This window comes from Equus quagga, chromosome 9, assembly GCF_021613505.1.
Source record: "Equus quagga isolate Etosha38 chromosome 9, UCLA_HA_Equagga_1.0, whole genome shotgun sequence".
Classification (NCBI taxonomy): domain Eukaryota; kingdom Metazoa; phylum Chordata; class Mammalia; order Perissodactyla; family Equidae; genus Equus; species Equus quagga.
Genome location: NC_060275.1, coordinates 120,740,176 through 120,763,524, shown reverse-complemented (window position 1 = coordinate 120,763,524; position 23,349 = coordinate 120,740,176). Strand labels below are relative to the sequence as shown.

General features: G+C 47.3%; 1 protein-coding gene across 3 annotated transcripts in view; it reads left to right on the top strand.

The window, feature by feature from the left end:
• Positions 1-23,139, top strand: part of CEP72 (centrosomal protein 72) — a 46,484-nt gene extending 23,345 nt beyond the window's left edge. For 2 of the 3 annotated variants that reach the window (XM_046670842.1, XM_046670840.1), the window contains exons 5-12: positions 826-1,004; positions 2,587-2,799; positions 5,489-5,793; positions 12,348-12,486; positions 13,672-13,868; positions 17,990-18,116; positions 20,587-20,698; positions 22,512-23,139. In XM_046670842.1, coding sequence (XP_046526798.1) covers positions 826-1,004; positions 2,587-2,799; positions 5,489-5,793; positions 12,348-12,486; positions 13,672-13,868; positions 17,990-18,116; positions 20,587-20,698; positions 22,512-22,668 — 1,429 coding nt within the window. In that variant the 3' untranslated portion in view covers positions 22,669-23,139. Of the gene's footprint in view, positions 1-825; positions 1,005-2,586; positions 2,800-5,488; positions 5,794-12,347; positions 12,487-13,671; positions 13,869-17,989; positions 18,117-20,586; positions 20,699-20,819; positions 22,369-22,511 lie in introns of those variants that run through there. The other variant, XM_046670841.1, reaches the window with a different exon arrangement.
• Positions 23,140-23,349: the final 210 nt, after the last annotated feature.

The window sequence follows — 23,349 nt, the reverse complement described above, 5'->3', positions numbered from 1 at the left end:
ACATTTCAGTCAGTGTGGAAACATTTTCACTTAACATAAAAATAGAAATTTGGAACACACATCCTTTAACTTTCTTTTTTTCTTTTGTGAGGAAGCTTGGCTCTGAGCTAACATCTCTTGTCAACCTTCCTGTTTTTGCTTGAGGAAGATTGTCACTAAGCTGACATCTGTGCCAATCTTCGTCTATTTGACGTGGGACACTGCCACAGTGTGGCTTGACGAGCGGTGTTGGGTCCACGCCCAGGATCCGAACCCGTGAACCCTGGGCCACTGAAGTGGAGTGCTCGAACTTAATCACTGTGCCACAGGGCTGGCCCCTCCTTTCACTTTCTTGATCACGTGTGTCGCATCGTGGATATGCTGGGAAAAGAGCACGTTAGAAGATCGCAGAACACAGCAGCTTTCTGGAATTCTCATTCTTGAACAGATCCTGGTGGGGTTCTTCACATGCTGGGATGGCGTGGTAACATCATGTGACCTTCCTTTCCGTCACCACTCATCCTTGCTGAGTCCTACTTTGACTTCACTTTAGTCGAGGTGCCGAGAGCCATTGTCCTGTGGTTGCACCAGCTCCTCCTCTGCAGAGCCCTTATGTCGGTGCTGGCAGAACAGCATCTCCCTTTGTGGGGCCTGTGCGAGCTGCGGTGCCTCCCTTTGTGGGGCCTGCGCATGCTGTGGCGCCTCCCTTTGTGGGGTCTGTGTGAGCTGGAGCGCCTCCCTTCGCTAGGGCCTGCATGAGCTGGAGCGCCTCCCTTTGCGGGGTCTGCGCGCATTGGAACGTGCTGCTGGCTGAAGTGACAGCAATGGGTTGGCTTTTCTTTGCAGACCGTGCTACTCCAGAGCCAGATGTACCGACTCCTCGGCCAAGAAGTGCTTGGTTATGGACGCAGATGACGAGGCGGTCTTGAACCTCATTGCCGAGTGTGAGTGGGGCTTGAGCAACCCTCCTGGGAGCAAAAGTTCCAGCCAGAAGGAGCGAGAGACTGACTTGCCTAGTTCCCAAGGTGTGCTGCCACTCCACTGTGAGGGCCGGGTGGTGGATCCAGCTTGTTCTGGATGTCAGTCATCGCTGGCTTCAAGATGCACAGTTGCTGTTTTTAGAAAACTTACCTTTAAATATAGAATCTTCATGAAGTCTTTATGTACTTGTAAATATCAGTAATTTGGATTATAGAATTTTAAAAGAAAAAGTCAATGTATTTAAGTTGAGTATAGTCATACTGTATGGTGGTTTAACTTATATTCTTCCTCAGATCAATTAAAATTGCAGGGCAGAGGTAAAATGTCAAAGCACACAAGAAGGTAAGGTGTCCTGTGGCTAGTGGAACTGACATCCGTGTCAGCCGCGAGGGGTGTTCACTCAGCTTTACGAAGCACTTGGAGCTCAGGCTGCCATGTTTAGAACTTTAAACCCGACGAGGATGTTGTGCAGTCTTCCCCGTGGATGGACTTCTTCACGTGGTCAGCTGGGGACTCTGCTTTCTACTAGGACTTGGGTATAAGCTTTAGCTTCATTTCTTCCTCCATTATGAGTTTCTGAGAGCTTGCCATGAAGACAACAACAGGTTGAGGCATAAATTTGGTCTGAAATCCCAGGATTTACTGCTGGCATGAGGACATCTGCCCTTTGGGTGTCCTTGCCACCTCTTGGTAATGTCAGTCTTTTAAGTTCTGGCTCTTCTCCTATGTATATAGTCGTATCTCATTCCAGTTTTAATTTGCGTTTTCCCGAATACTTGTCACGAAAATCTCTTCATGGGCCATTGGTCTGTCTGTCTTCTGTGATGTTTCTATTCAAGTCTGTTCCTCTCCTTTTTCTTTTCTTGGTATTGAGTTATACAAGTTCTTTATGGTTTTTGAATGTAAGCCCTTTCTCAGATAACAGTACTGCAAATTTCCTTCCATTCTGTGGCTTGCCTTTCGTTTTCTTAATAGTGCTTCGAAGAGCAGAAGTTTTAATTTCAACAAAGTGCATTTATCAAATGTTTCCTTTAATGGTTTGTGCTTTTTTGTACCCTGTAAAGAAATTTTTGTCTGCCCCATGCTTATGAAGATTTTCTCCTATAGAGGTAGAGACATCCTATGGTTTCGGTGTTTAGGTCAGTGATCCACTCTTTCGAGTGAATTTATGAGTGTGATGTGAGATAATAGGTCAGGCTGTCCATGGCCCCCATGTATGTCCAGTTGTGTTAATGCCATTTGTTGAAAAGACTGTCTTTTTTTCTCATTTAATAACCGTGTCGCATTTGTTAAATCAGTTGATGGGCCTGAGCCTCCTTCTGGATTCTGGATTCCGTTCTGTTGTCGTGTCTGTCTTTGTCCCAGTTCCTCCTACACTGTCTTGATTCCCAGCTGTGCAGTGACTCTTGAAGTCGGGCAGCGCCAGTCCCCCTGCCTGTAGTGCTGTGCACAGTGATGGCTGCAGGTTCACTACAGGGTTGGCCGTTGCATTATTAACTCACTCAGTCATCTTTTTCTTATTTAATCAACTTAAGGAATAGACTTAGGAGATAGCATTTACTGTCAGAAGCTTAAAATGTAATTTTTAATGAACTAAAACTTTAAAAATGTTTTTTAATAAAATAGAATCCAGACATCTGTTGAGTCCTCAGTCAGTCCAGCTCCAGTGTGGGGACTCCGTACAGAAGGGCCATGAGAAGAGGAAAAGCAGCCCCAGAGGGTGTTGTCCAGAGAAGAGGCTTCAGAGCGAGTGCTGTGGAGAGCTCCTGCTGCAGCGCGGGGACGAGTCTGAGGCCCACCGCCCCTCTGGGCAACGCCCACACTTGGCCCCACACCCAGGTAGTCTCACACAACCCCCGTAACGCTCTCCTAAGCAGGTCAGTCTTTTTCACCGTGTTTGCTGATGCTGTGAAATTTCTCCTGTTCTCTGTATTTTACTTATTTGTTTGTGGAACTCTAAAATGTCTCAGGAAAGAATCTCATTCACTGAAATCTATACTACATTCAGTATTTTAGATTCCTGGTCTGTAAGTACTTTGCTGTTTTTCTCTGCACACACACTTTTTCTTCTAAATATATAATCTTGGCCCAAGTTATGACAGCAGCTGCATTTTAAAAATTAAAGATGAGGAAAATTGAATAAGTTAATTGAGAGTGTCGTACGCATGCATGTGGTAAGCGTGTCAGAAAACCTCCCAGTGTGAGTGAACCTAACACTTTCCTGAGGCTCACTGAGCTGAGTTCATGGGGGCTTTAGAGGCGGGACCGGCTGTGGTGGAGACCTGCCTAGGTTGCCTGTTGCTGCTGCAGAGCAGGGCATGGTGTTGAGGCCAGGGGTCACACTCCTGTTACATCCCCTCTGCTCTCATTGTCTCCCAGACCAGTCGCTTTTATCCCGTATCCTGAGACCTTACCCTGGTGCTGTGGTGTGTGGGGTGCACAGGATCCCCATTTCCATTGAATGTCAGAATTCATCATTTCCCCTCTGCTCATGGACACACACGTGCTTGATGTTTAGACCTCTTCATTGAAATGTGGGCCCTGTGACTTTTCAGAGTGAACGTAGAAAAGCTACCATCACAGAACAACCAAGTTCCATACCTGCCTCATCCAGACTCCCCTGGAGTTCACGTTTACCACGTCGGCTCTGTTGTGCCCCTTCCCCTGACCCCCTTCCCCCTCTCTGTATGTGTGTGTGTGTCTTTGTGTGGGTGCATACATATATACATGTACACATGTGTATGCGTGTGTACATGTCCCTACACATGGATGTACATGTGGGCATACATGCACACGTGTGTATGTACACATGTGCATACGCGTCCCTGTGCATGCACGAATAGCATTGCTTGTACATGTGTGTGTGCACGCATGTATTTGCACATGTGTATTGTGTCCCTGCATGTGGGTGTGCACGTGTATATGCATGCCCGCAAGTGCGTGTGTATATCCCTACATGCAAATGTACTCGTGAGTATATGCACACATGTGCATGTATGTACATCTGGGTGTGTGCGTGTACTTGTGAACGTTTGTGTGTGTGTCCATACATACATATGCATGCACACACACATTCTGTCATTGGTCTTTTTCAGAACCTTCTTGGAGCAGGATGTCCTGTCACTCCTACACATTCCAGTGTAGTTTCCTAAAAGCAAGGGCACTCCCCTGAGTAACTAGCACTTTAACTCTCTAGAATAGGAAATGAACTTTGCCACAGACTGGCCACTTAACCCACAGGCCCTGTTCACATTTCACTAGATGTTCCAACAACTTCCTTTTCTTCCTGGTCCAGGATCCCATCCAGGTGCCCACAGCGTATCTAATTGTCATGTCTTGTCAGACTCCTGAGACCCAGAACAATTTCTCAATCTTTCTGTCTTCTGTAACCTTGGGGATTTTGAAGCATTCACACTTCACTTTTGTGGGGTGACCCCCAGTATAGCTTGTCTGCTGGTTCCCGGTGGCTAGACTTAGCCGTGGGTTTTGGTGGGTGGGTTTACGCAGAGGCTGTGAGGCCAGAGCGGGGAGAAGGAAGAGAAGCACAGGTTGCAGGTGGAGGTGACACGGTGTGGCAGTGCATGGGCTGCAACGAGCTATGTCTGTCCCTGGGAGGGTGGCACAGAGTGACCAACGTGTGTTTGGGTTGTTGTGGGCAGTGGAGGGTCCATCTAAGTGGATGTGGTAGACCAGTCCCAGCAAGGTGAGGGGCCTGGCCCTGCTGGTGGTGGTCGATGGACTTGGTGAAGTTTGGTGATGGATGTGGAGCTCAGGGTGGAGGGGGCGCTGTCCAAGTGATCTCTGACCCAGGCAGCCAGACGACTTTGGTGTCGTCCACTAGGGTCGCGGGCACTCGAGGCCGGGGTCAGCTGGGGACCTCCTGGGCCGGGCTCTACTCGAGGTGAGCCTGAGGGCATGGGGACATTGTTCAGTGTGAGAGCCCAGCAGTGATAGCCCAGAGGAGGGGCCTGGGCTGGCGGCCAGTGTTGTGAGGTGGATCTGAGCCTGGGGCGTAGGGAGTGAGGCTGGGCAGAGTCCAGAGAGCAGAGTCCAGGCAGAGGGGGGTCCCAGGACTCAGCGCTGGGGAGCTTCAGCAGGCGAGCAGGGCGGGCTGGGCCCTCGAGGCCCAGACAATGCCTGCCTTTGGAGAGCCCTCGCCTCCTCCTGCTGCTGGGCAGCGCTCGCTGGACACCCACCCTGGGGGAGTAGCTCAGTGGCTGGGGGAGGGACGGTCTTAGGTGTCAGTATGTTAAAAGAATCTCCCGTAGGAAAGATTGTTAAATCCTCTGTAATTTCCAAATTTTAAGTTTTTGCTCACTTGACCCATCTTTGTGATACATAATTTTGGCAAGGAAGCAGTAATTGGCTGATTCATTTATTAAAGTTATTACTTTAGTCTCGTCACTTTTTGACGGATTTTCCATATTTGTGTGTGCGTGCACACCACACACCTTTTAAAATTACAGTACTGGTCCCTGAGCCCCGAGAACTTGGTCTGAGGAGGGCTCTGTTCTTCCCTCTGTTACAGACTCCACAGACATTGAGGACTCAGCCTCCTCATCTCAGAAGTCAAGCTTGTCAACACAAAAAGTGTTTAATCCTTTGCCTGCTCCTGAAAAGTACAGGAAGCGAAGAATGCCTGGCGGGAAATTCCAGGCACTTGCAGACCAGGCGTGTCTGAGCCGCCTGGAGAGGGCCAGTGGGCCCTCGAGCCCCCAGGAGAGTCTGGGCAGGCCGAACATCTCAGAGGGCGGGAGCGAGAGGGCCTTTTCTCATGTGGAGGCATCAGAGCCCGAAGAGCAGAGGCCCCGCGGCATGAGCAGCAACAGAGAGGTGAGTGGGAGAGCTGAGTGGCTGGTGGTAACAGCGAGGGCCTGCTGTCTTTTGTGACGCCACGTCTTCTGTTTCAGCATTACTGTGATACCGTGGTGAGTGTGGCTGTTGAACGCATTTTCCTTAGCGCCTGTCATCCCTGCTTCGTTAGGAGTGTGCTTCCGTGCCCCTTCCTGCAATGCCGCGCCTCGAGGCAGAGGTCACGTTGCAGAGGGGAGAGGCGGTTTCGCCCTGTGCTTACAAGGGCACTTGTCTCCAGAGTTGGAATCCGTCGTCTCGGCCAGCCGGAGCCATCAATGGCCTTGTCGGGGGGGGGCCCTGGATGTGCATTTCATAGTTTTCCAAAGACTCATCCTGGTTAGGGAGTGAGGGTTCTCTCACCCTCAGAGTGACCCAAAGCCACGTGGATGATGCCTCTGTTGCTTTCTCACTGGCCCGGTTGGAAACTTGGAGACATACTCCAAGTTGTGGTAGTAAGTGAAGACCTCCACTGCTGCAGCCAGGCAGGGCTGGCCACGGCACTGCGTGTGGCAGAGACCCCCAGGCAGGCCGAGGAGGGGAGAGCGTCACAGTGGCCGGAGCGGGGAGCAGGTGCCCTGATGGGGCTGTCGTCCTGGGGAGGCAGGGCCGGCTCACTAGAAGGGGGCGGCCGGTGTGGTGGGTTAGGGAAGTGTTTTGGCCCTGAGTTGAAAATGGAAAAAAATGAGGGAAGTGGTCAGTTATTGGCCAAGTCTTGGCTGTTTGGGGCCGAGATAGGTGTGGCATTTACTCCCTCCCCCTCTCCAAATCCCTAACTCCCGGTAAGTGTTCCCTAGACACTCAGAAAGTGGGCAGAAGAGCAGGAGCCATCTCTCTTTCTTCCGTAAATTTTTTAAATTGGTAAAAGAGTTTCTATAGGGAGGAAAAGAGAGCACTGATGCGAGTGCCAATGACGGCTGACTGTGTGCTGAGGCCCCTGGGGCACTGGTGTGGTCAGGCACTGGGTGGTGTAGCCCTGACGGTTCTGCTGGCAGCCTCTCCTGCCTGCACCATCCTGGCCTGACCTCCGTCTGGTCCAGTGTGTGACTTCATTACATTCGGGGCCTTCTGGATGCCGGGGACCGTTCAGGCTGAGACTTCCTCTGAGGGTCCCCACCCTCCAGGAGAGACTGCAGGCTGGTTCAGGAGGGCCCAGAGGAAGCTGTCCCTTGGGAACTGGAGTCCCACAGCCTTAGCCCTCAGACTGTGGCATGGATTTCATGTAGCACCATGTGGTCTAGTTTCCTCCATACTTCCTTTAGCCATTCCTCCTGGTGTGGGGTGTCATCCCCACCCCACAGATGTGGACACTCAGCTCTCATAACCTGCGCGGGGCCACACGTCCAGGGGGCCAGGAGGTGAATCCTGTGGGCCATACCCCTGCAGATTTGGCCTCTTGGGAATACCATGACGCTATCCGACTGTCCAGATGCATATACAACATGAAACACCATTTCATTTATTGGGTCATTTATTTCACTTACAAATTAATAATTTTCGTAACTTGAGAAGAATTCACATTCCAATAAGAAGTATCAATAGAATCAACTACTACCAGCCTTGAGTGAGTGTGTGAATGTTCCCCACCATAGCATATATTTGATGAACCTACTTGCGTAAATTTAAAATAAAAAAGGAGGAATCGAGCCTCCTCTAACTGGTTTCAAGCCAAAACCAAAATCATGATGTCTTTCTCAGTAAATGGGGTATTAGTGGAAGTTACATAACTTTGTCTAAGTTAAATTACGGGTTAAATCCCTTTATATCTCTGTGGCATATCCATTTCAACTGGGCTTTCAAGATGCGACATCCCTGCTAGAGAAGAACTTCTTCACTTTTATGACTGCACGCTAATGATTGTTTTCCTAATTAGCTCTTTAGTATTATACATTATTTCATTAATGTTAACAACTAAATCAACCCACACAAGTACTATAGATGCACAAGAAGTAGAAACAATTTGAACCATTTTACCAGCTAGTAGTTCAATTCTAATTACTCTACCATCATTATGAATTTTCTATATAATAGACGAAATTAATAATCTTTCCCTAACTGTTAGAACTGTAAGCCACGGATGACACTGAAGCTGTGAAGATACAGATGATGAAGATTTAAATTTTGACTCCTCTGTAGTTTCTACATCAGATTTAAAACCAGGAGAACTGTGACTTGTAGAAGTTGATAACTGAGTGGTTTTACCTATAGAAAGAACAATCTGAATATTTCTTTCATCTGAAGATGTCCTGCATTTGTGAGCTGTTTCTTGTCTAGGCCTGAACACAGATGCTACCCCTAACCAAGGGGTACGCCTAACCAAGCAACCCTCTCACCTGCACGACCAGGCGTGCACTGTGGGCAGTGCTCAGAAATCTGCAGATCAAATCACTGCTTTATACCTGTTATTCTTCAGTTAGTCCCACTAAAATATTTTGAAAAGTGATCTGTTTTCCATACTATAAAATCATTAAGAAGCTGTATAGTATTAACCTTTCAAGTTGAAGACTGGGAGTTTAAATCTCTCCTTAATGATATACCACAGCTGGACACATCAGCATGATTTGCTACTATTATATCAGTAATTATAACATCACTTATTGGATTTCAACTAAAAATTTCAAGGCGCTTTTATCCCTCAAACCCAGAACTAGAAACAATCAAATCATTAAAACATATTATCCCTTGAGAATCAAAATGAACGAAAGTTTATTGACCTCTTTGGCTACCCCAACAATAGGATTACCTCTTATTATTCTGATCATTGTATTTCCAACCGTTATATTCCTTACTTCCAGCTGACTAACAACCATCTAATTTCTGTTCAACAATGATTAATTCAACTTATATCAAAACAAGTGATATCTATTCACAACCATGTAGGACAAACTTGAGTCCTAATACTCATCACTCATCCTATTTATTAGCTCAGCAAACCTACTGGGCCTTTTACCATGCTCATTCACAGCCATTACACAACTATCAAACAATTTAGAAATTGCTCTTCCCTGGGAGCAGGAACAGTGATAACAGTGTTCTGACATGAAACAAAAAAGCATCCTTATTTACTTCAAGGAACCCCTGTTTTTCTCATTCCTCTACTAGTGATTATTGAAACTGCTAGTTTATACAACAAACAGCTAACATTACTACTGGATACCTCCTAATTCGCCCAATTGGAGGAGCCACCGTAGCCCTGATAAATATCAGCCCCACTACAGCTTTCATTGCCTGTATTATTCTTATCTCACTTGCTTTCTTGAATTGGCAGTGGCCCTAGTTCAAGCCCACGCATTTACTCTTTTGGTGAGCCTCTGTTTACATGATGATACCCGTGTGACACACCAAACCCATGTAGATCACATAGTCAGTCCCAGCCCTTGACCACTTACAGGAGCTCTTTCAGCTCTCCTCATAACGTCTGGACTAGTAATATGATTCCACTTTAACTCAACATTCCTATTATTCCTAGGCTCATTAATGAATGTATTAACCATATATCAATTTTGACAGCACGTCATTGGAGAAAGTACATTTCAAGGCCATCACACACCAGTCATGCAGAAAGGACTCCCATATGGTATAATTCTTTTTATTATTTTAGAAGTCTTTCTTCTTTGGCTCTTTCTGAGCCTTTTACCATTCAGGCTTAGTCCCAACACCCGAATTAGGTGGCTGCTGACCACCCTGAGGCATTCACCCCCAAAATCTCTTAGAAGTACCTCTTCTCAAGACCTCGGTACTGTTAGCATCTGGAGTTTCCATCACCTGAGCACATGATAGCTTAATAGAAGGAAATCGCAAGCATGTACTTCAAGCCGTATTTATTACAATCTCACTAGGGGTTTACTTTACTCTCTTAGAAGCCGCAGAGTACCACAAAACGTCATTACATTTCAGATGGCTTTTATGGGTCAGGATTCTTCAGAACTACAGGCTTCCACCAACTACACTTAACTGTAGACTCTACTTCCCTTATCGTCTGCTTTCGACACCAACTAAAATTTCATTTTACATCTAACAGTCCTTTTGGATTTGAAGCAGCTACCTGATACTGACATTTTGTAGATGTGGTATGATTGTTCCTATGTGTCTCTATTTATTGATGAAGATCCTATTCTTTTAGTATTAAATAGTACAATTGACTTTCGATGAGTTTCAGTACAACCCAAAGAAGAAGAATAAAACCTTATATGACATTATCAGTACACTGTAAGCCTCATTACTTGTATTTATCGCATTCTGATTACCCCAACTAAATGTCTGCAGAGAGAAATCTCTCCCTTATGAGTGCAGATTTGACCCTATAGGATCAGCACACCTGCCCTTCTCTATAACATTTTTTCTAGTAGCCATCACATTTCTGTTATTTGATCTGGAAATTGCTCTCCTCCAACCCCTACCATGAGCATCCCAAACAAATAATCAAGAACCATGCTTACCATAGCACTAGTTCCAATTTCATTACTCACCATTAGCTTATCTTAGTCCATATTAACATCTAGTCCATATTAACATCATCTTAGCATTTACAATATCTTTTATAGGATCACTAATATATTGATCCCATTTAATATCATCATTACTATGCTTAGAAGGTGTAATATTATCATTATTTATTATAGCAAGTGTAATAATCTTAAATGCCCATTTTACATTAGCCAGCATGATACCTATTATTTAATTAGTATTTGTAGCCTGCGAAGCTGTGCACTACACAGGGACGATCATTACTAATTACAGTATCCAGTACTTAGGGTATTAATTATGTACAAAACCTTAACCTTCTCCAGTACTAAAAATTATTATTCCAACTATTATATTAATAGCATTAACATGACTATCAAAAAATAACAATCTGAATTAATACCACAACTTATAGTCTATGATGCTTATTAGCCTATCTCTGTTAAATCAACTGAATAACAGCCTTAATTTTTCACTGATACTCTTCTCCACTTCCCTATTGGCGCTAACTCTTGCCCTGCTGGCACTGACACATGGCTTCTTCAATACCATCTATCCAAAGAAGCTTTTTTTTTTTCAATTTTTTTTGGAGGAAGATCAGCCCTGAGCTAACATCTGCTGCCAATCCTCCTCTTTTTGCTGAGGATGACTTGCCGTGAGCTAACATCTATGCCCATCTTCCTCTACTTTATATGAGGGACGCCTGCCACAGCATGGCTTGCCAAGCGGTGCTGTGTCCGCACCCTGGATCTGAACCGGCGAACCCCGGGCCGCTGAAGCAGAATGTGCGCGCTTAACTGCTGTGCCACCAGGCCGGCCCCTCCAAAGAACATTTAATCTGAAAAAAATTATGTAGTGCAGTACTGATCATCTATAAACGTTTGTAATTACAACTTCCACTGCTGCAGAACTAATTCTCTTCCACATTGTTTGAAGCAGCATTAGTCCCAACACTAATTATTACTCGCAGAGGAGATGAAACAGAACGACTAGACGCAGGACTCTGTTTCCTGTCTGTTTGTTAGTAGGATCACTTCCACTTCTTGTTGCACTGATCTTCATCCCAGACCTGACAGCTTCATTACATTTCCCAATAATCCGATACTGAATCCAAACAACGCCCAGGTCCTGGTCCAGCATTTCCCTGTGATTGGCATGCAGAGTAGCATTCGCAGTGAAAAACACCTCCCTCCAGCCTTCGTCCCTCATTACCAGGAGCACCCACAGAAGCCCCATTGCCGGCTCCACAGTACTTGCAGCTGTTCTATTAAAACTAGGTGGTTAAGGAATACCACGAATTCTGACAGTATTAAATCCCTTAACAAACTGGCATATCCATTCCTCATATCATCCTTCTGAGGAATAATTACAACCAGCTCTATTTGTTTATGTCAAACAGACTTAAAATGTCTCATGGCATACCCCTCTGTCAGCCACACAGCCCTAGTAACTGTACTGACTCTTATTCAGACACCATGAAGGTAAAGAGGAGCCACAGCCCCAGTAGTTACAGCCTCACCTCTTTATCATTCTTTCGAGCAGATTCAAAGCAGGAACACATTCATGGCTGAACAGTGCTTGTACCTTGTGGTACCTTGTGGAGTACCTTGTGTGTACCTTGTGGAGTACGTGCGCTCCTCCCACTGATAGCAGCTTGATGACTCTTAGTCTCAGCCGTCTAGCCTTACCCCCCAACAGTTAACCTAATCGGAGAACTATCCGAAGTAGTGTCATCATTGTCACGGTCTGCCATTACCATTATGCTAATAGGAATTAACCTCATTGTTACTAATGCCCTGTGTTCCCTCTGTATATTAATCATAACACAACGAGGCACATATACATATTATTAATGTTAAACCACATTTACATGAGGAAGTGCACTCATAACCCTATACCTGTTACCACTTGTGAAGTGTGAAGGGCCCCCTCGTGCAGGTCTCCGTGGGATGAGGGTGTCAGCATTGTGCGTGGTGGGTACACAAGTGTGCCAGGCTTAGAAGCTGTGTTCACGTAGTAACCCACTGGTTTCAGGAATGAAAACTGGTGTCGTGATTTTGTCTCTATCGCAGCTATCTCCTGAATCACGCTCTGCCGTGCCACCTGGGAAGAAGACTGCCCTGGAGGCGGCGCTCCTGGAGGCGCTCCTCGACCTGGTGGACAGGTACTGGAGTGGCTGCAAGTCCCTGCGTGGCAACGAGGCGTTCCTGGGTGAGTCAGGAAGGAACAGTTGCTTGTCGATGCAGACCCACGTGTGGGCCCACCCTCCAGGCAGCATTCTGCTTGCAGGTGCTTTCCTTCTCCTGGGTTCTGGGCTCTGTACCCTTTGGACCCTCCTCATCAGCTGTCACTGTCCCTGCTTGCTGCAGGCTGGGCCCCTGAGGTGTGACACGCAAGCACGACGCAGGCAAGCACCACGCAGGCCTGTGGCTGCTGGTTTCCCACCTGCTGCGCTGGGGGTTCATGGAGCGCACCTTGTTGCCTGGTTTTGTTGGAAATGCTTTCTTGGGTGTTTGCTTCACGTTGCTGTTTTTATGTGGGGATTGGAGAGATTAAAAGCTGCTGCTGTCTGCTCCGAACAAACCCTCTGAAGGTTTGCTTGGGTGCAGGCCCTGGATTGGCTGAGCTTTGGTACAAATGACTTGAGGCCCAGGAGGATGGCCCCTCCCCAGAGAGGACTTGGGTTTGCTTCTGGCTGGTGCTTGGGTGCAGGAGCACACTGGGGACCCCTTCATCCAGAGTTTGTGTGAGGTGAGGAGATGCTGCATGCCCGAGGGCTGCCTTCTCTTTCTCCCGCAGCCTGGGGTGCAGCCTTCAGGGTCCCACTGGGAGCAGAACTTGCCAGCTCTCTCCTTCCTGGCAGACCTGGGGGTTCTGCCTGGAGCTGCCGTCTGAGCCACTGCCAGAGGCGCCTGAGCACTCTGCTCAGTGTCGTGGCCCCCAGCTTCTCCTCTGGAATCAAGATGCCCCGAGAAGTTGGAGCCACTGGATCCCGACCCTGTAAACTACACCCTGTTGATAGGGCTAGCAGCGGGACTCATCTGTGAGACCCAGCTGTTGTCCCCAGTGGTGGAGCTGCCAGACTGCACAGCAGGTCCCCGGCCAGGAGCAAGCAGTGCTGTGGAAGAGAGCATGATGGTCTGCTAGGGTGTGCAGCCAAACCGTCCTAGTCATGGCCTTCTCTTCAGAGGTACCTTTGCTCTAGAATGAGACTTTTTCTGCTCTTCTCCGCCTCCCACCCACTACTGGACATAAAGAAACCCAAGTGAGGTCACTTCAGTGGTCAGTGTTCTTGAGGCATGTAGTCTGTGTTACTCAAAATATAGTGAACATATTTTGTTTATGCTTTATCCTTTCAACATAAGTGCTATAATAGTATTTGATTTTTGCTCCTAGCTCAGGCAAGACATATTTTGTCATCTGCTCAAGAATTTACAGCAACTCAGGACAACTCAACAATTGTGAATGAAGAGATTAGCTACCTGACTCTTGAAAATAAATCTCTGCAAAAGCACCTTGCTGAACAACAGCAGCGGCATAGTGTGAAGATGAGTGAGGTAGAGTCGGAACTCAGCAGCACGCGGAAGGAGATGGTGAGCTGCGCCCCTTGTGTTAGTTCTGTTTGTTCACAGATGGGGTGAAAATGTTTCGACTTTGCAGAACGAGGAGGGCCTTTTGACTCCGCGCTTCCCCTCAACTGCTGTTCAGCCACAGCATTGGGGTTCCCCTCTTGCCCTTCCACAACCATAGCCACCCTCCCCCACCAGGCTTTCCCCACCACCGGGGACTCCTGCCCCCCAGGGGCACTGCCTGGCTGTGTCACTCCCAGACCCTATGGCAACAGTGATTTTCAGATGGCAGCGTTGCCGCTTGTCCTAGCTCTGCCTCTCCCAGATGGCTGCCTCTTCTTCTGAGTGGGAGAGACGGAGCGAGGGTGGAGCTGGGCTTGAGGTGGAGCTTTTGTGGCCCCACTGTTCCCTGGCCCAGGCTCCCCAAACCACTGGGGAGAGAGGTTGTGGTTAGCTAGGTGATCCTGGGGTCCTTGCCGGCCAGCCCTGAGATGTCCTTTTGGACTTGAGGGACCTTCTGCCACCAGGTGGCACCCAAGGACAGCCAGAGCCAGCACAGCTTGGAGCTGGCTGGCAGCAGAGCCTAAGACTCCTAGCTGGACACGGCTGCCGCTGTCCTTTGTAACCTCACCATAAGACCATCACACGTAAATGCCTAGGTTAAAAAAAGAAGAAAGGGGCTTGCCCCGTGGCTGAGTGGTTAAGTTCGCACTCTCTGCTTTGGCGGCCCAGGGTTTTACCAGCTCGGATCCTGGGCGCCAAGATGGCAGCACTTGTCAGGCCATGCTGAGGCAGCATCCCACAGGGCAGACGCAGAAGGACCTACAAATGGAATATACAGCTATGTCCTGGGCAGCTTTGGAGAGGAGAAGAAGAAGAAGAAGGAAAAAAAAGAAGATTGGCAACACATGTTAGCTCAGGTGACGATCTTTAAAAAAAAAAGAAGAAGGAAGGAAGATCTCAAATAACCTAACTTTCCACCTCAAAGAAGTAGAACAAACTAAATCCAAAGTTAGCCGGAGGAAGGAAGTAATAAAGATCAATCAATCAATAAATCAAATAGAGACTAGAAAAACGATAGAAAAAGTCGACAAAACTGAGCTGAGTTTTTGAAAAAATATACAAAATCATCAAACCCTTAGCTAGACTACCTAAGAAAAAAAGAGAAGACTAAAAATAAGAAACGAAAGAGGAGACATTACAATGGATACCTCAGAAATAAAAAGAATCATGAGGGACTATTATGAGTGATTATATGCAAATACATTGGGTAGCCAAGAAGAAATGGGTAAATTCCTAGAAACATACAACCTACCAAGACTATATCAAGAAGAGAAATAAAGCCTGAACAGACCAATAACAAATAAGGAGATTGAGCAGTAATCAAAACCTCTCAACAGAAAAACCCAGGACCAGGTGGCTTCACAGCTGAATTATGCCAGACATTCAAAGAAGAATTAATATCACTCCTTCTTAAACTCTTCCAAAAAATAGAAGTACAGGGAATACTTTCAAACTCATTTTATGAAGTTAAAATACTAAAGCCAGACAAAGACACCACAAGAGAAGAAAACCACAGGCCAGTATCCCTGGTGAACATAGATATAAAAATTCTCAGTAAAATACTAGCAAACTGGTGTTTCAACAACACATCAGAGAGATTATACACCATGATCAGGTGAGATTTTTGGAATGCAAAATTGGTTTAACATATGCAAATTAATATGCCACATTAACAGATTGAAAGATACCACATGATCATCTCAATAGATTCAGAAACAGCATTTGACAAACCTCAACGTCTATTCGTGATAAAAAAACTCTCAACAAAATAAATATAAAAGAAAATTTCCTCAGTGCAATAAAGGCCATTTATGAAAAGCCCACAGCTAATGTGATCAGTGGGAACACTGAAAACTTTTCCTCTGAGATCCGGTACAAGATGAGGATGTCCACTCTCACAACTTCTGTTCAGCACAGGACTGGCAGTCCTAGCCAGAGGGAGCAGACAGGGAAGGAAAGAAAAGGCATCCAGATTGGAAAGGAAGAAGAAGTATATTATCTCTGTTTGCAGGTGACATGACCACGTATTTAGAAAACCCCAAAGACGCCAGGAAAAAACTCTTAGAACTAATAAATTCAGTGAAGTTGCAGGATACAAAGTCAGCATAACAAAAATCAGTTGTGTTTCTTTACACCAGTGATTAATCCAGAAAGCAAACCAGGGAAACAACCCCATTTATGATAAAATCAAAAAGAGTAAAATATTTAGGAATAAATCTAACCAAGGAGGTTAAAGATCTTAACACTGGAAACTATAAAACATTGATGAAAGGAATTGAAGAAGACACAAATGAATGGAAGGACATCCTGTGTTCATGGATTGGGAGATTAATTGTGTTAAAATGTCTGTACTGCCCAAAGCCATCTACAGTGTCAGTGCAATCCTTAAATATTCCAATGGCATTCTTCACAGAAATAGAAGAAAAGAATTCTAAAATTTGTATAATTATTTTTCTTATAATTTGTATTCTTTTTTTAGTTCCACAATAGACCCTGAACAGCCAAAGCAATCTAGAGAAATAAGAACAGAGTTGTAGGCGTCACACATCCTGATTTCAAAGTGTATTACAAAGCTGTAGTTATCGAAGCAGTATGTTACTGGCATAAAAACAGACTATATATCAATGGGACAGAAGAGAGAGCCCAGAAATAGACCCACACATGTGTGGTCAGCTAATTTCCAACAGGGACATCAAGAATCTACAATGGGGAAGGGACCTGGTCTCTTCAGGAAATGGTGTTGGGAAAACTGGACGCCTGTCTTACACTATACGCAAAAATCAACTCACCATGGATACAAGATTTAAATGTAAGACTGGAACCTTAAAATTCCTTGAAGAAAACATAGAGAAAAGTCTCCTTGACCTGGCCTTGGCAATGATTTTTTGTATTTGATACCAAAAGCAAAGGCAACAGAAGTAAAAATAGACAAGTGGGATGACACAAACTAGAACGCTTCTGCACAACAAAGGAAACCATCAACAAAATGAAAAGGCAACCTAGGGAATGGGAGAAAATATTTGTAAATCATACATCAGATAAGGGGTTAATATCTAGAATATATGAAGAACTCATACAACTCAATAGCAAAAAAAAAAAAAAGACAAAAAGGCAGAGGATCTGAATAGACATTTTTCCAAAGAAGACACACAGATGGCTGGCAGGTATGTGAAAAGATGCTCAACATCACTAATGAGGGAAATGCAGATCAAAACCACAGTGAGGGGCCAGCCCGGTAGTGTAGTGGTTAAGTTTGCACACTCTGCTTCAGCAGCCCGGGGTTTGCGGGTTTGGATCCCGGGCACAAACCTACACACTGCTCATCAAGCCATGCTGTAGCAACATCCCATATACAAAATGGAGGAAGATTGGCACAGATGTTAGCTCAGGGCCAGTCTTCCTCAAGCAAAAAGAAAAGAGTGGCAACAGATGTTAGCTCAGGGCCCATCTTCCTCACCAAAAAAAAAAAAAAGAAAACACCCACCCACAATGAGATATCACCTCACAACTGTTAGGAAGACTATTATCAAAAAGACAAGAAATAACAAGTGTTGGAGAACATGTGGAGAAAAGGGAACCTTGGTGAACTGTTAGTAGGAGTGTAAACTGGTGCAGCCACTACAAACAACGGTATGGAAGTTCCTCAAAAAATTAAAAATGCAACTATCATGATCCAGCCATTCAATTCCCCTTCTGGGTATATACCCATAGGAAATGAAATCAGTGTCGCAAAGGGATATTTGCAGTCCACGTTCATTGCAGCATTGAGGTAGCCCAGACATAGAAGCAACCTAAGTGTCCATTGGCACATGGAGGGATAAAGAACATGTAGTGTGTATACAATGGAATGTTATTCAGCCGTAAAGGAAGGAAATCCTCTCATTCACAATGACGTGGATGGACTTCGACGACATCATACTAAGTGAAATAAGTCAGAAAGGAAAAAACCCTGCATGTGCCCCAGCAATTACGATGTGCAAGAGGAAACTGAGATCTGGTGATTTCAGTAGGTTTCATGTGATTTTCTACATGCATCTTACTGAATGTGACTTTCCTATTTTAAGTGTGTTCTATATCCCTAGGATGACTTGCGGCAACATTTAGACAAATCTTTGGAGGAGAACAGCAGCTTAAAGTCTCTCTTGTTCAGCATGAAAAAAGAAGTAAAAAATGCAGATGCTTCAGCTACGTTAAATTTGCAGATCAGTGGTAAGTTTATAGTTTATTTAGTACTATTACTTGGTGAATATTCATATGTAGACTTTGTTTTAAATTATTCACAGAATTCAGAACCAGCAAATACTATAAAATGGGGTCATCCTGGTTGTTGTGAGGGTCGTCTTGGCTCATGGCTGATGCTCCTGCCTACCTGGAGCAAGCCTGGCCAGGTGTGTGGAAGGAGAGCTGAGCCAGAGGGGAGAAGCAGCTTCCACGTGAGCTCCGGGCAGGTCCTCCCTCACTGCTTGGATCTGCGACTCCATGGAAACCTCAGGTATTGTCCTGTGGTCCTGACGCCTGGACAGCAGGTGCCTAGTCCGTCTGCCTCTCTGAGGGTGCAGACTGATCGCACCTCTGCTCCGCCTGTCTCTGCCAAGGAGGCAGCGTGTCCTCCCTGCTCACTGCTCCCTCCAGACCCAGATCACGTTCGTGCCCTGTCTTCACTTGGATTCTGTTTTGCCATTTTTACAGCAGCACCCTCAGTATTTCAGGTTCAGATACTGGGACTTTGGATGAGGGGTGTTGGTGTGTCTGTGCTCCAAGCTGCCACCTTCTCTGGGGGTGAAGTGGGATCTCTTGAAGGTTTGGATTTTAAAAATGTGTAGTCTGTGTCATGTGGCATGGGCGGTTGTGTGAGTGAGACGCTGATGCTGTGGCCGTGTGTGTAGACTGTGTCGTGTGGCGCGGGCGGTCGTGTGAGTGAGACGCTGATGCTGTGGCCGTGTGTGTGGTCACAGAAGGGCAGTGGTAGGGCCACAGGCCCTGATGGAAGTCTCAACCAAAGCAGGCGGAGGGACTGACCACGCTCGCACGCAGCACAGCCTTCGTTTCTTAAGTTTTTCTTTGTTGCAAATCTTGCATGAGTTCAGCTTCTCAGTTCTGACTGAGGTGGTGCTTTCATTTCTCTGTTGTTTCCTTTTTGTCTCCAGCTCTTTTTGAAACGGGCGCGATGAGGTCTGCTCTGGGACGTGGCTTTCGTGTCCACAGGGAGGTGCTTTGTGCTCACAGTAGCTCTGTGTGGGGTCTGACCTCACTGCTCATCTGTTCCTTTTGACACACGAAGTTCGTTCTGAGCTCTTAGGAGCAGGTCAGGCCGCTTTGCTAACTTCTCTGGTAAATGTGGTGCCTCCTCCGGGGCTTTAGTGCCTGTTCATCCTGCCCCCTACTGTCGTGTCCGCCTGACCGAACACCTCAGCATCCACTTCTCTGCGATCTGGAAGGGACTGGGTAGGTCAACCTCGAGGGGTCACAGGCTGCTCCAGCCCTCATGCTTCTCAGACCCCCAGCCCCCCCTCTTTGGAGGAGGCCAGGCCTCCCTCTGTCAGCCCTGGTTCCCTACTTGGCCCCCAGGGTTTCCTGGGAAGATGGAGACACTGGGGGCTCTGCTGCCCTCAGGTCTGTCCGCTGCCCACTGCTGCCTGCTGCTTCCCCTGCAGGTACAGACACCTGCTGGACTTGTGGCTGTCTCGTATCTGGGACCTTGAGCCTGCCTTATCACCAGGTGCTGTGATGTTGTCTGTGGGCCTTGAGGCTGCCTTATCACCAGGTGCTGTGATGTTGTCTGTGGGGCTTTGGTTTTGTCATCTAATTACTCTTAGTGTTGACTAATGTGGGAATTCTGGGGGATCCCAAAACCATGCTGCCACTGCCCTCTTCCCAGAATTCCTTTCATTCACGCCCTGGAGGGAAGTTTAGGTGGACATAGATTCTGAGTAGTGTCTTCCCATCCTAGCCATTGCTGTGTGCTCATTGTGAGAGAGCCTGCGGTCAGCGTCACTGTCACCACTTTGCCCATCGCCTTCCCACCCTGGCTTCCTCATTGTCTCTGGTGTTGTGTGGTCCCGCAGTGGTGTGTCTGCATGTGGATTTATTTGGGTCCTGGTTTTGGATTCGGGAGTCAATCGAGAATATATTTCTTCCCCTCTCGGGTTCCCCTCTCCAGAGAGAGACAGGAGTCGTGTAGATGGAATCCAGACACATGCTCTGTCAGTGATGGACACAGGACCAGGGGCACGTCAGAGACGTGTGGCCCCAGGGCTTCTTAGGGCTTCTCCCGGAACTGCAGACCCTCCCCTCAGGCAGAGCTCTCTGCTCAGAGGAAGAGAAACCCGATGGCCCTTCCCTGCCAGGAGGCAGGGCCAGTGGAGGAGCCTCCAGCCGGTGCCAGCCTCCTCTGCCACCACCCTCTGCCCTCCACATAGGGGAGTGGCTCCTCAGGTGTCTGGAGGACAGGTTCCTGTGGCTTCGACCCCAAGGAGGGGAGCCAGAGATGGGCCTGGAGCAGGAATGAGTAGATGTGTAGTAGGGCCTTCTGTGTTCATCTCTGTCTTTGAGTCGCTTACAAAGACTGACCTTTTCCAAGCTATGTTCTTTTTCTTATATCCCAGATCCAGTTTAAAGTCTAGAATTGTGTTAGTTTTCAAAACTTTGACTAAACGATGCTACTTCTTTTCTCTTTCAGGACTTCAGACAAGTGTGAAGAGGCTCTCTGGTGAGATTGTGGAGCTAAAGCAGCATCTGGAGCACTATGACAAGATCCAGGAGCTCACCCAGATGCTGCAGGAGAGCCACAGGTGCTGCGGGGCATGGGGGAGGAGCTGTGGGGAGGGTCGAGGCGCAGGAGGGCGCAGGAGCAGCTGATGAGGCCTCTGGCAGTTGCTGTTCCGGGCCCGCATGTCATTTATGTTTGTGTAGGACTTCTGTGAGCTTCCACATCTTAATGAAAAGCGAGTCCTTTCCTGCTGGCGCTTTCTGTGAGGTGTGAGCTGAGAGGTGTGGCCTCGAGGTGTGACCTGGGAGCCAAGGGGTGAGGGGCATGTGAGGGATGGTGAGAGGCAATGTGGCTTGCTGGTTCCCAGGGCCGTGGCCTGTGGCCTGTTCCTTCCTCCTCAGCCTGGTTCATGTCTGTTCAATTAGACATGTGGAGCTTCTGCCCTCACTCCCGGCTGTGTAGTGGGTGTGAGATGGGAACTAGGAGTGTGGAAAATGTCCAGGCAGAACCTCCCTTTTTATTCCAAGAACTGTGTGCTGGAAGGCAGGTGGCAGCTGGCACAGAGAGGCAGTCAGCCGTGGGGAGGAGGTGGGTTGTGGGGTGAGGTGGGGACAGCTTTGTTGGGACTTGGTGCAGTTGTGTGAGCCCTGGCTCCTGTGGCCTTGGCGAAGAGGCAGGCCTGTGGCCAATGCTCTTGCCCCTTCTTGTCCCCATCCCTCACCTCTCCCTTTTCCTCTTTCCCCCGTTTCTCTCTCCTGGGGCTGAGGCCACCACACATCCCCCTGGGTTTGGGTACAGTCTAGGTCATAGATGGAGGCAGGGTGTGACCTTTCAGGGATTACAGGCCACAGACCCCATCGGCCATCACAGGCACAAGTTACAGAGGGGAGGGGCCTCCTGAGAGATGAGACTGAGCTAAGGATGCATGGCGGAGAGCAGCAGGAAGGGAGCCGTGCCAGTCATGGTGCAGAGTGTGGCAGGCGAGGCAGGGCCATGCCCAGCTCCTGATGGGGCCCCCTCTGGCAGGTCATAGCGTGTGTTGGCACCCTGGCTCTGTGCACGAGGCAGGGGCTGCAGAGCCTCCAGAGGCAGTGGGAGGTTCACAGGACTTTTTCCACTCTGAGCCTCTGCCTGGCCAGTGGCTCTTTCAGCGGTCCGAGCAAACAGGGCTGGCACCCGCACAGGACATTTGTCACTGAGGTGACCATCTTTGTAGAGAAAACAGCCCTGCTTTCGTCTATTTCTTGTGATGCCACAAGTGTCCATGAGTCATTGCTGACTGGGTGAGTAGGGCAATTTGGAGATGACAAAGTTGGCGAAATACAATACCACTTTCTTTCTAAAATTACAAATGGTTAACAATATTAAAAAGTCAGGACTTCCAATTACAGTATACTGTACTATATGGGAATTATTAAGAGGGTCCTTATTTTTGACTGGGAATTAGAAATATTTCAGTCTTTGGATCTTTTCTAGAATTAGAACATTGTTTTGCTAGCCATAAAGATTATGATGGTGTTCTCAAAAAAGCCTTGCATGGCGGGAGTGTGGAGGGAACCGTTCATTCACTTGTCCAGTTCATCCATCCAGTTCTGGGTGCTGAGCAGGGCCTGCAGGGCGGCATGACAGGCCAAGGGGTTGAGTCAGACCCAGCCCACCCGGTCTGGAGGTGAGGGCCAGATGAGCAGTAGCCAGCGGAGGCAGGAGGGGACCCACTGCAGGGACAGGTGTGCAGGCCTGGGCGTGGCTGGGTGGCGGGGAGCCTGGCCTTTGCGGGGAGTTGGGGTGGCTTTGGGCCACTGGGCAGGCGTGCTGGGAGGGGAGGATGCTGCTGGGGAACAGCAGCAGAGCCGCTACACGGAAGAGCTGAGGTGCGCCTTCCCTGTGTCCTCCAGCTCCCTGGTCAGCACCAACGAGCACCTCCTGCAGGAGCTGCACCAGGCGCGGGCCCAGCACAAGGCCGAGGTGGAGCAGCTGCACTGGAGCTACAAAGAGCTCAAGAAGACCATGGCCCTGTTCCCGCACGGCAGCATCAGCCTTGGCGGCTGCTAGTCCTCTGGACGCCTGCCAGGAAGCCGCGCTTCTCTTAAACCTACACTTTCAGATTCTGTGCCTCACGTGTTTGTATTTCTTTACCGGGTGTATTTGCTGGTCAGAGTGGTGTCTTCTGTTTGTAGTATCTTGTTAGTTTTGAAATGTATTCAGGGCCTCTAGCTTGGTTTTCTAAAACATCCTAAAAAGACAGGATTAATCCAAGCCCTTCACATGTTTTGAGACAAACAGATCATTAATTTTTCGTCAAATATCTTGAGATAAAGAAAATGCAGTATTTTCCTGCTGGTTAAAGACAACGTTTTGTGTAACAAGCAATTCTTATTTAATAAACTAATACATTGTTCTAAAGAGTAGCTTGTTATAAATTATAGCTGTGTTTCTCATTGAATTCTTTTATAAAACAATGTACCATGGTTGGTGAGCAGGAACAAATATGTTCCAGGGCCTAATAAAAGTAACACTTACAGTTGTGGGAAACATTAAAAAATACTGTTTTGTGATATTAAAATCCCACCATAAAAATATCTGCCCAAACCCTAGCTCTCTCTTTTGCTTGCAGTGCATTTCTGAAAATTATCTCATAACAGGGCATAAAATTAGATTTTTAGTTTGGAAACTTCATATCTTATGTAATCCTTGTTTTCTGCGGTAAAACAAAGTAATTTTTTAAAACAAATC